Raw genomic sequence first — 12,674 nt, 5'->3', positions numbered from 1 at the left:
GAATATATGTACCTTTGATAGCGAATGCAGTATTATGTATTTTAATGCAAGCTGTTTCACATACAGCTCAGAAATAAAGTTGTTGCATTCTGGTGGGATCTGAGCAGATATGCTATCTGGGAAGACAGTAGAAGATCCCACTGGGGTCTCTGATTTTTGAACAGTCTGATTTTGTGTCTGTAAACAGACACATAATCAGAGTATTTGATTCTATGAGCTTGAAAGAGCTGCAGGCAGGCAACAGGAGGAGAAGGGAAAATTTTGGATAGCCTGCAAAAAAAAAAAGCTGTCTGGTAGAAAAGAAAAGCTGTCTTGCCCAAATCACGTACTTTATATGTAAATTTCCAAACTGTTGTACGAGCAAAATAGTTACCACTTTAAAAACTAGAATTTTCATAAAAGATAAGCTAATTTTCTGACGTATAAGAATAAACACTCATTCCACAAAATGCATTGATTACCCTATTATCAGAATGGATTTGCCTTCTTCTGACATGTACAGAACTGGCGAGGTGTCTCGCATCTGTGGGCGCACAGATCACATTCTCCCACTGTGGACAAAAAAAATAGTTGGCCCTTTGAAATGGTCTGCCGGAGATTTTATTTATAATCATCATCATCAAATTCCTGCCATGTACCCTCAAGGGGTGTACAGGATATGACAGTATTACATGAAAAAATTACATCATTACTAACTTCCTATCTACAATTTTCCTCCAAATCAGTCTGTTACTTGTCAAGACTCCAACATTATCAGATCTTATATTTCTATCGTCTAAGGCACTTTGTACCGTATCAATCCACCTATATCTTGGTCTTCCTCTGGGTCGTTTTCCTGTCAACCTGGCAGAGAACACTTGTTTTGCTAATCTTTCCTCTCCCATTCTATTTAAGTGACCATACCATCTGAGATTAGCTCTGCTAACGCATTCCTGGATGCTGACAATGTCAAGTTCTTTCCTAATATCCTCATTTTTAATATGATATTGCCATTGATGCCATCTGTTCACGCCTCTAATCTTTCTCAGGACTCTCATATCTGCGGTCTCTAGTCTTTGGTCAAGTGTTTTACTTCTGACCCAGCTCTCAGATCCATAAGTTAAAATTGGTTTGAACACAGTCTTGTATACAGCTAATTTAGTGTTCCGACTAATTTCTTTCTTATTCCATATGAATTTATTCAATTGACTTCCCACAATACCAGCTTTGCTGATTCTGTTGTCTATTTCTATATTTAGTTTACCATCTTCAGTAAAAATTGTGCCTAAGTAGCTGAAATGTTTTACTTGTTCCACAGGTTCTCCATTCACAACACAGTTGACATTTTCAATGATTCTGCCTATTTTCATTGTCTTCGTCTTTTTATTGCTGACCTTCATACCATATCTATTACAACAGTTATTCAATTTAGTCAGAGAATCTTGCAGACTTGTAGCAGATTTATTTAGAAGTATAACATCATCCGCATAAAGCAAAGAGCTGACATTAACATCTCCAATTTTGATATCAGGTTTAATACCACATTCCTTCATAATGTGATCCATATAGATAATGAATAACAGAGGGGATAATGTACATCCTTGTCTCACACCAGATTTAACATTAAACCATCTTCCTGTACTTCCTTCAATTCTAACTGCTGACTCACAACTCAAATAAAGACTAAGTATTGCTTGATATAATGCCCCATTGACACCATATAACTGCAGCGTATTGAATAGCTTCTCTCTTGGCACCTTGTCATATGCCTTTTCCAAATCGACAAAACTTAAATACAGATCTTTGTTATATTCCCATGCTTTCTCGACTATTTGTCGTAAAGTGAAGATCTGATCCTGACAGCCTCTATTTGGCCTGAATCCAGCTTGTTCTTCACCAAGCTTTTCTTCCACAATTCTTCTCAAACGTTTCTCAAGTACACTTGCATAGATCTTGCCAGGAATACTCAGTAGGGAAATACCTCTGTAATTCTCACATTCGGTTTTATTTCCCTTTTTATATATGGGTACTATGAGAGCTCTACTCCAATCATCGGGAATTCGTCCCTCTGTCCAGGCTTTCTGAACTACGCAGTGCAGCCACTGTAAGACTCTTATACCACCATACTTCAGCATTTCTGGTCGAATATCATCTACTCCTGCTGCCTTTCCACATTTCAAGCCTTTGATGGCTTTTTCTACTTCAAATATGGATATGTATTCCTGACTGCATGCCTGGTCAGTGTTTTTTATCACTGTGCTGTCATCACTGCCTGTTTCATTTAGCAGTTTTTCAAAGTAATTACTCCATACTTCAAGGATATCTTTTTCTCCTGTTTTCATTTCACCTTTATCATCTCTAATTCCTTTTACAGCACTCTTTCCTCCATTCCTAAGCTTCTTCAACAACCTCCAGAATATTTTGCCACCTTCTTGATATTTATTTTCTATATTCTTGCCAAAGTCCTCCCATGACTTTTGTTTAGCTAGTTTTACACACTGTTTAGCTTTCTTACATTTGTCTCTGTATTCTGTAAGAGTAAAAGCTGACTTATTTGCCAGGAACTTTTGATATGCTTTCTTCTTTTCCTTCACTGCCTGTTTAACTTCCTGTGTACACCAGGGAGTTCTGATTTTTTTATCTTTGCAGACAACCTCACCACATGCCTCTCTGGCAGAATCAATCAATGTTTCCTTCAGAGTTTGCCACTGAATCTCCAAGGTTTGATTCCTGTTCTCAAACTCTTTCGTTTTCTTTTCAATAATATTTCTGTATTTTAGTCTACAGTTCACATCTGAGAGCTGCTCAACTTTTATTCGCTTTAAAACTTTCTTACATGTTATTCTTTTCAATATGAAATTCAATTTTATCCTGCTCAAGACTAAATAGTGATCACTTCCAATTTCAAATCCTCTGTACACTCTGGTGTCCTGCACCAGGGAGAAAACATCAATAACATAGCCAATGAGACTTTTCTTATTCCTAGCCTCTTCTCTCCATGTGAATTTGTGCACATTTTTATGTTGGAACATGGTGTTAGTAATAACCAGTCCATGTCCTGAGCAGAAATCCAACAGATATTTGCCATTATTATTAGCTTTGCTCTTTTCTCCAAATTTTCCTAAAATATTTTTGTATGTCTCACAATCATTTCCTACTCTACTATTTAGATCCCCAACAAGGACCAACTTTTCCTTTTTCATTGTGTCAGTTGCTTTTTCTAAAGCCTCAAAAAATTCCTCCACTTCTACCTTAGTAGAACCTTCTGTGGGACCATAGGCACAAATAAGTCTCATTGTCCAGTTCCCCATTCTCATATTTGCCCACATTACTCTACTTGAGACTGACTGCCATTCAAGAAGATTAGCCTCGTATTTTGTGTTGAATACTATGGCTACTCCTTCTTTTCCTTGATTGTCATTGCCTGAATATAACATTTTGTATTTATTGCTCAGAAAGATCTCACCAGTTTTGGTCTTTTTTGTTTCAGTCACCCCTATTATGTCGATCTGGTACTTATCTAATTCTTCGGCTAGCTCCATTTCTTTGCCATTCAGGCTTCTTACGTTGATAGTACCGATCTTTAACTCTGGTGATGTTGAGTTGGGGTTTGTTTTCAGATTTGTTCCAGTAGCTGACTTTTCGCTGTTCGCCCTGGTTCCCTGGCGAAAACAACGGGGGCCTTGTTTAACCGGGCGACGCCCCAGCCGGCATGAAATTTTGTCATGTTGTACCATCATTTTTTATTTTGGTTTAACCAATAAGAATACAATTTGGTCGGCTAAATCCCAAATTGCCAGCCCATCCTCGTTCGTTCAGTATCAAAGTAGATACCCAACAGGGTGCACCACGAGAAGGTGAGGATTGGACATTAGGTCAGAAGCCCTGGTCGGTTCTCCGCATTCCTTTAAAGGCTATGTGGAGGTCTCCTCTCAGTTATACAGCTTTGACCCTTAAGCACCCCTGTAGAAAATCCAATATTGTAAATCAAAAATAGGAATTGTAATACTAAAAATAGGACATCAATTGTTTCTGAAAGAAAACCATCTAAAAGAATGTTTATTCCTGTTATTGTAAAAATAGAATTTAGCTTGATGTAAAAAAAAAAAAAAAAAAAAAAAAAAATTATTTTATTTTTTTAAAAATTTTTTTATTTATTTATTTATTTTTTATTTTTTTTATTCACCAGAGGTCACACCAGTAGAATAACATGTGATCAAATCATTGTTTCTCTAGCTTACAGTTAATGATGTAACTCAGCTTGTTCTGTATACTTATGTACGCTCCAGATGATGAACTTGATGTGAAGATCGAAACGTCTGGACAATATAAAAAAGTTTTTTAACACGGTTGTAAATTCCAGAAAATTTTTAAAATGAGTGTATAATAGGGGCATTACAAAATTTAATGGGAAGGCATTACAAAATTTATGTCTTGCAAAGTGGGCGGTGGCCCGAAAAAGTTTGGGAACCTATGATCTGCACCAACGCCATCTACTGCCCACCACTGTGGAGAGCAGATACGCTAACTGTTTGGCCAACCAGGCCAGCATGTGTTGCTTTGAAAAGTTTCTGTTGTGCATTTTAAGGAATAATGGTTATCTCAGTTGATATCTGCTCATTATCTAGCATAATGCTTTCTGCTGAGGCTGGGTTAGCTGGTTGCATATCAAGGAGGCTTAAAAAAAAAAAAAAAAAAAAAAAAAAAAAAAAAAAAAAACAAGGAAACTCAGATTTTTCTGTGTGCAAAACAGATAAACTGACCTGGAAACATATCACTTGACAGACTATGCATAATATAGACCTACAACTCATAGGTAGGTATATATTATGCATAGTCTTTGTAGCAATTCTAAACAACTAAACTCTCCTTTGTTTTATATATATATTTCTCCCTCCCCTTTCCTCTACTGTGTTGCAGATAATTTGCTATGTCTGCTAGATATAAATTTGTCCATGTAAACATTATTGTTATATAATTTAAAGTTTTAAATTTAGAGATTGCTTAACTATTTGCTATTTTCCTTTTTAGGTGTGGGAGATGCTGTAGCTGAAGATGAAGTTGTTTGTGAAGTAGAAACTGACAAAGTAATCAGTGTATTTGTATATTTACATATACTTAATTAAAATGTGCTACATTTTTTATTGATATATTGATATATATAGACACAAAAGTTTGCCCTTAAAATACGTTCATAAACATATTATTGATGTATAAAGGGAGTTAGCTCCATATCATATTGCTTTGCTCTTTTTTGTAAACATATCTGAAAAAGGACTGTGCGCTGTAGAATGCAGGTGACTTAATGCTAGGTTGCTTTTGTTACCCAAGGAGAAGTGCTGTGCATTATGGAACGGGTTACAGCATGAAAGGCTGTTGCATAAGAGGATGACTGACACACATCAAAAAGTAATGTGTAGAAGAAGGGTGAGTCTACAAGAAGTAAAGTGACCAGTGATGTACCTCAGGAATGAATTCTTGGTTCATTGTTATTTAATCTGCACAATGACATTGGGAGAGACTTGATGGGAGACATACAGCTGTTTGGTGATTATGACAGGATGGATAATCAGGGATGTGATTGTTATGCAACACTTGTGGAACAGTTTGAATAGGCAATCATAGCAAGTGAGATTAAATGTTGGTTCAGTGTTAGTGAATGCCGAGTTATACACTTTCTTGTGATTATATATCCAGTGGCATATCACATTGGTTGGATCATTCAATATGAAATTGGTCAGACTGGAGATCTTGAAGTTTTAGTAGATAAGAAGTAGAAGTTCAGTGGCCTTATACACAATTACAATATAGATAATTACAACTTAGAATGTAATTGCTATGCTGAAAAAACATTGATGTGTAATGATAAGGAGGCTATTTTGCATATGAACCAAACCTGAACTATTTTGTTTAGTTCTCCTGGTTTTTGAGGTTATTCAGTTACAGTGGAAAGGGTGTGGAGAGAGGTGTTAATGTTGATTTCAGGACTGTGGAATACCAATTATAATTCAAAATGAGCAGATTGTAGATACTAGAGGTGTGATATGATAGAGACCTATAAACCTCTGAAAGGGTCATATAGTATACCAGTTAGATGGAATTTTCATTTCATAGAAGGTAGGAATATGTCAAGAGGCTATCCTTGGAAGTTGAGAATAAATGCAGTCAGGAAGGCTGAGAGCTAGATTTTTCTTTCACAAAGTTGTGCATTATTTGGAATAGTTTACCTTTTGAGGTGATGAGCACAAGTAGTGTGATTGAGTCCAAGAAAAGGTATGACAGTTGGTGTGAGTGATATGCTATCTCCCTCGATGAGTCCCTGATTTACTCTCAGTATTATATATTGATATTATCATTATTATCAGAGAAAGGTCTCTATTAATAATGATATAGCAATAGAGCAATGAAAGATCTTTATAGATCAAAAGTTCATATGCTGATAGAGTTCTGTTGAACTCAATTTTTGGAACACTGGCAGCAGAATTTTCTACAGATTTGTCTTTTTTGGTGGTTCCCACTATAAAGAATAGCATCACACACACACCCCTTTTGGGTGTTTCCTATGCTATACAGAAATAGCAACTTGGTATATATTTCACTTTTGCTAACTACATACAAGTAGTATAGCTGTGAAGATATTTCTTGCATAAACTTTTGTTGATATTTATTTAAAATAAGGATTAAAACAAGAGTGCAGTTTCTTGTCAATTAATATATATATTATTTTATTTATTTATTTATTCATTTATTTTTTTGGTTCCTATCTTCAACTAAACATCTACATGCTGAGTTGAAGTTTGTTCCAGTAGCTGACTTTTCACTGTTTGTCTTGACCTTGTCAGAGATCTTGGGGATATCAAGGGTGACCACTTGGGAATCGCCAGACTTTTCCATGGCAACAGCTGGCAAAATCTATCCATGTATTTGTTGAGCCCTGGTCATTATTAACAGCTTGTTTTAACAGAAAGATGTGCACAAGTTCACTTGGATAGAAGATGTGAGAAATAAGAAAAGCCCTCATTGCCTGTGTTGTTGTTGATGGTGTTGTTATCTTCTTGCTAGTTCAGGATACATGAGTGTACTCAGATTTAAAAATTGGAAATGACCATCCCTTAGTTCTAAGTGGAATAAAAATGAATATCACATTGAAAAGAACAGTACGTAAGAAAGTTTTACAAAGAATTTAAGTTGAGCAGTTTTTACATGTTAATTGTAGACTCAAATATAACAAACATTACTGAAGAAAAAATTAAACAGTTTGAAAACATGAACCACACCTTGAAGTCTCATTGTGCAAACTCTGAAGAAAACATTGATTGATTCAGCTAGGGAGGCATATGGTGAAGTGGTCTGCAGGGATAGAAAAATAACACCATGGTGGACACAAGAAATTAAAGAGGCAGTTGTGGAAAAGAAGAAAACATACTGAAAGATCCTAGCAAATAAGTAGGCAGATACTGTAAGAGAATATATAGAAAAATGTAAGAGACCTAAGCTATGTGTAAAAATAGATGAACAAAAGTCATGGGAAGACTGGTAAGAATATAGAAAAAAATTTCAGGAAGGTGATAAAATGTTCTGGAAGTTATTGAAAATGAAAGAAAGGAATTAATGATGACATGAAAAGTGAATATAAGGATAATTTAGATGTTTGGAGTAATTACTTTTGAAAGACTGCTTAATGAAATAAGGAAACATATCAGGAAACAAACATTAACAGAACAGTAGTAGAAAATTTAAGAGGAATGCAAGCAGGAGGAGTACGTATCACTACTTGATGTAGAAAATCTACCAAGAACTTGAAATCGGAAAGGCAGCTGATATAGATGATATTCGACCAGAAATGCTCAAATATGGAGTATTAAAGTTTTGCAGGCTGCACTGCATAATTCATAGGGACTGGTCAGAAGGTTGAATTCCAGATAATTGAAGCAGAGTTCTCATAGTTCCCATCTATAAAAAGGAATAAAGCTGAATGCAAGATTACAGAGGGATTTCTCTACTAACTGGTCCAGGTAAGATTTATGCAAGCATACTTGAAAAGTGGTTGAGAAAAATTATGGAAGAGAAATTTGGAGATGAATAAGCTGGGTTTAGGCCAAATAGAGGTTGTGAAAAATAGATTTTCACTTTATGACAAATAGTTAAGAAATCAAGGAAATATGACAAAGGATCTGTTATTAAGTTTTGTAGAACTGGAAATGACTTATGACAAGGTGCCCAAAAAAAAACTTTTCTAAATGCCACAATTATATGGGATAAACAGAATATTATACAGAGCAATACATAGTCTGTATTTAAGTTGTAAGTCAGCAGTTTGAACTGAAGGAAATACAGAAAGATAGTTCAGTGTAAAAACATGAGATATCACAGATATGAGAGTTCTGGAAAAAATTAGAGAAGGAAACAGATGGCACCAATGGAAAAATCATATTAAAATGAAAATATTAGAAAGGAACTTGACATTGTTAGCATTCAAGAAGGTGTGAGCAGAGCTAATTTAAGATGGCATGGCCACTTAAATAGATTGGGTATGGATCATCATTGATTCAGGAAATTGATGATGATGGTGATGATTTTTTTTTTTTTTAAAGAAAACTATTGCTAATATTAACCTATTCTGTACAAGTCATCACAAAACTTTCTCCAGAGTAGTACATAATGACTTTCATAAACCTCCTGTAAAAGTACATTATTTTTTTTGTTTTGTCTTACAAGTCTATTTATAAATTTATTACTAATATAAGATGTGTACTTTTAAAATTATATGAATATATTAAAAAATATATTGATTTGAACTTAACCTGATTAGAAGAATCTTATTTATTATGCCATTCTGTGAAGGGATCCACTATGATGAAAGTATGATTTGAGTATGATGAAAAAGGGGTCTTTTTCATCATACTCTAATTATTGTATCGCTATCAATATCTTTCACTATTACACAAAACAAATAATTTTATGCCAAATCTTGCACATTTGGTTTTTATAAATTGACAAAATCCAAGATATCCTTTCCATAGAACTAAAGCCTCATCAATCGAAATATGTTTTCTTGCATATAAAGCCTGATCAGTTGAAATATGTTTTCCTGCTTCTGAAGCCTAATCAGTTGAAATATGCTTTCCTGTATGTAAAGCCTAATTACTTGAGAGATGTTTTCTGCATCCACATTTTTTCATTGAAATTTCTCTCAAAAGTTAAAAAAAAATCAACTGTGAACAGTTGATTTTTCACATTATTTACTTTGCTTTACTGCAAAAAATTTAATTTCATAATTGACATGTTACTATGTGTACTCATTATAGCAGCACTAAAAAATGAAGGCCATTTCATAAAGCATTCATTCTGAATACCAATTTATATTTCTACTTTCACTGATTGTTATTTATAATTCTACTAGTTTGTAGTTTGAAAAAAAAAATTTTTTTTTGCTTTTTCATTTATAGTATGGTTTATGGTCATTGGTAAGAAACTTACAGACACTCTAAAGCAATCATGTTTTCTGACAAACCAACTCTTGGGATGATGTCACTAAAATTATATATTAATGATGGCTTCCATTGAGGCCTAGTATTGTCACACACACACATTAGGTGTATGTTTCCACCCTCCAGCCATTTCATTTGATTGGAACATGGCTTCAGAATTGTCACTGCACTCTGATTAATCACTACTATAACTCCATATCACTTTCATCTGGTACATGTTCACTTCCATTGTCACTCTTATCCTAATTTTAAATAAACAATGATAAAAGTATGCAAAATAAAACTTAGCTCTTTTTTTACTAGCCACTTTGCAATCAGTAGCAGGTTGTAACTGACACACTCCTGTTATGCTTGAATAATACTTAAACATAAGTATGTATAAGTTTTAGATTTTTTGATTAAAAAAAAAAAGGTATTAACATTGAAAATCATTACAAGGACTTTCAAGAATGCTCTGACAAGCATTTTGAAATATTTTCCTTCTTTAAAAAAAAAAAGTAAACATGACTCAAAAGTTGGTGTCTTCACTGTGAATATCAAGTTTTCTCTGATGCCAATGTTGGAGTCATCATATAGAAAGGGTTAAAAAAAAAACACATATTTTATAAAATAGTCAATATTAGCCTGGATTCCTGTCTTTTTTTTTATCTTCTTTATTTCAAATTGTGCCCATTTTCGAGAGAGTAAGTGGCCTTTTATGTTATTCCTAGGCGCTAGTAAATAAAGTATTATGTTCACGTTACACAAAGCAGAGACACTAAGTCTCTGCTTTGTTACTCTGGTAGCAAAGCAGAGACTTAGACATTATGGTTGGCAATGTATAACTTTAGATTAGCAATCAGTTGATTTAGAAACAGTCATTCTCAATGTCAGGCCTTTAGATGTAACCTATACATCTGAACAGCTCTAATAAGGCAGTGGTTTCAAACAACCTGACATGAATATAAAAGCTTCAGAAATGCTCTAAAATCCAGAATATGTATGCTTTAACTGTTGATAGCCCTGCACTGAATTTAGCACTATATTAAGCACTGAAATTGAGTTGCATTTGCAAATTATGACTACCACACATCCATACTGTCAGTGCATTTGCACATCAAAAAGACAGGTTCAGCTTATGGTTTCTTTTTTTTTTTTTTTTTTTCATATTTGAAGCTTTGCTATTCAGAATAGCCATAATAACAAATCTGTAATTCTATACTCTGAGGCACTATTACACATATGTAAATTTCAAGGCTACCTCTAGTATTATTTGTTTGAAAGATTCTAAAGTATTTGTCAACAGTGACAAATCCAAAACCACGTTAATTTTCTTCAGATGAAAACATACACTAGTGGCCAAAATTGTGGAAACCTTTTGGAAAACATGTATTTCTGAGGTTTAATGGCTCATAATGCCACTTTGTTTTGAGTAATGTCATAAAATTATATATCAATGGATGGAAAGATAATTTAATCAAGAATGTAATGCAATAACTTTTATGAAGGATTTTTTTATTAGAACAGCAGTTATAAAGAAGAAAAATGAAACTAATAGAAAAAATGAGATATACAAAAATTCTCACAAAGTAAGTTAATACTTAGTTGGGTAACCTTTAGCGTTCATTACGGCCTTACAACGCCTTCCCATAGAGTGAACCAAGTTTTTTTAGTTCTGCAGCTGTTATAATGTGAAACGAAGATTGAATTAAGCTTTTATTAATTGGATTTTATTGGTGGATTGCTTCTGACTAATAAGTTTCTTTAGTCGGCTCCATAGATTTTTGATTGGGTTAAGGTCTGGGCTATTCCCAGGCCATTCCAGCAGTGGAATATGATTATCTTGAAACCACTTTTTGCACACAACAGCAACATGACATGGAGCTGAATCCTGTTGAAATATAAATGCTTCATTATCTTGGAAAAGATCATGTGCGGAAGGCTTCAGTTTGGGCTCAAGTATTTCATTTATGTATTTTTGGGCATTTATATTCCCATTAATCACGCAAATTCTGCTCACACCTTTTGATGTCATACAACCTCAGATCATCACACTAAGTGGGTGTTTCATGGTAGGTGTAATGCAATCAGGATGCAAATCTTCTCCGATTCTTCTCCTTACCTATTTTATGCCATCACTACCAAACAGGGAGATTTTGGTCTCATCACTCCAAATAACACTGTCCCTTTGTTCCACTGTCCAGTTAACATGGGTTTTAGCCCAGTTTAATCTTTTCAACCTTTGTTTGAGAGATAAAAATGGCTTTTTTCGTGGAATTCTAGCATTTAGACCAAATTCCTGCAGTCCTTGCACTCAACTTCACATTGTATTGTGCCATTTCATCTTGTATACACCCAGATGATTTTCTTCTGTCATGTAGGCACAGTCTCTCAATTTTTCTATCATCATTTGCTGTTGTGCACCTTTTCTTGCCTTTACCAGTCTGGTTTTGTAATGACTGAGTTTCCATATACCACTTCAAAAATTTAGAAATTCCACCTTTGGTTAAGTTTTCCACCCATTTTTTTCTAATTTCTTCATAACTGTAGCCTTGTTCACTTAATAGTACTATTTTACATCACTTTCTGGGTGACCAGTCAACTCTTTGTGCCATTTCTTTAATTTTATTATGTTTTACAAGCTTACTAAATGAAAGAACACAAAAAAAAAAACCAACCAACTTGATAGCAATCACATAACACACTGACAAATGTCCTCCTCTCAGCTATAATACATGACATCAATAGCTCAATCCTACTGTGACCTTATTGGCTCATTGCCAAAACAAGATGACACCTGATTGGCTCTCTAAACACTCATGCTCAGTGGCTACATTCAAATGAAGGAAAGCTACTTCATATCAACCTAAACAAGTTGTGCTTCTTTTTTCTGATTATTTGGCTATAACTTTTCATAGAATAGAGATAATTGAACAAATGTTGTTGCATTACATTATTGATTAAATTATCTTTCCATTGATCTACAATTGTATGGTATTACACCAAAAAAAGTGATGTTATGAGCCATCAAACCTGAAAAATACAATTTTTCCAAAAGGTTTCCACGATTTTGGCCACTAGTGTAGTATCTTCTTCATCTCACTGTGTCAGGGTAATGGTTTTTCTCTATCCATATTTCATAGGAGTAACCCAGAGCACTGCACTTTTTTCTACTCCTCTTCCTCCTGTGCATAAATGATTTTCCTTCACTAATTTCAAAACCTA

General features: G+C 34.4%; 1 protein-coding gene across 1 annotated transcript in view; it reads left to right on the top strand.

Annotated features, from left to right (window-relative positions):
* LOC150110340 (dihydrolipoyllysine-residue succinyltransferase component of 2-oxoglutarate dehydrogenase complex, mitochondrial) overlaps positions 1-12,674 on the top strand; it is a 258,699-nt gene that overhangs the window by 82,108 nt on the left and 163,917 nt on the right. The window contains exon 6 of the mRNA XM_090393052.1: positions 5,011-5,066. Within this exon, the coding sequence (XP_090249178.1) occupies positions 5,011-5,066 (56 nt within the window). The remainder of the gene's footprint in view (positions 1-5,010; positions 5,067-12,674) is intronic.

Source organism: Typopeltis vanoorti, chromosome 1 (genome assembly GCF_054136105.1).
Source record: "Typopeltis vanoorti isolate ZY-2024b chromosome 1, IOZ_Tvanoo_1.0, whole genome shotgun sequence".
Taxonomy (NCBI): Eukaryota; Metazoa; Arthropoda; class Arachnida; order Uropygi; family Thelyphonidae; genus Typopeltis; species Typopeltis vanoorti.
This window is presented reverse-complemented; position numbering and strand designations above follow the sequence as displayed.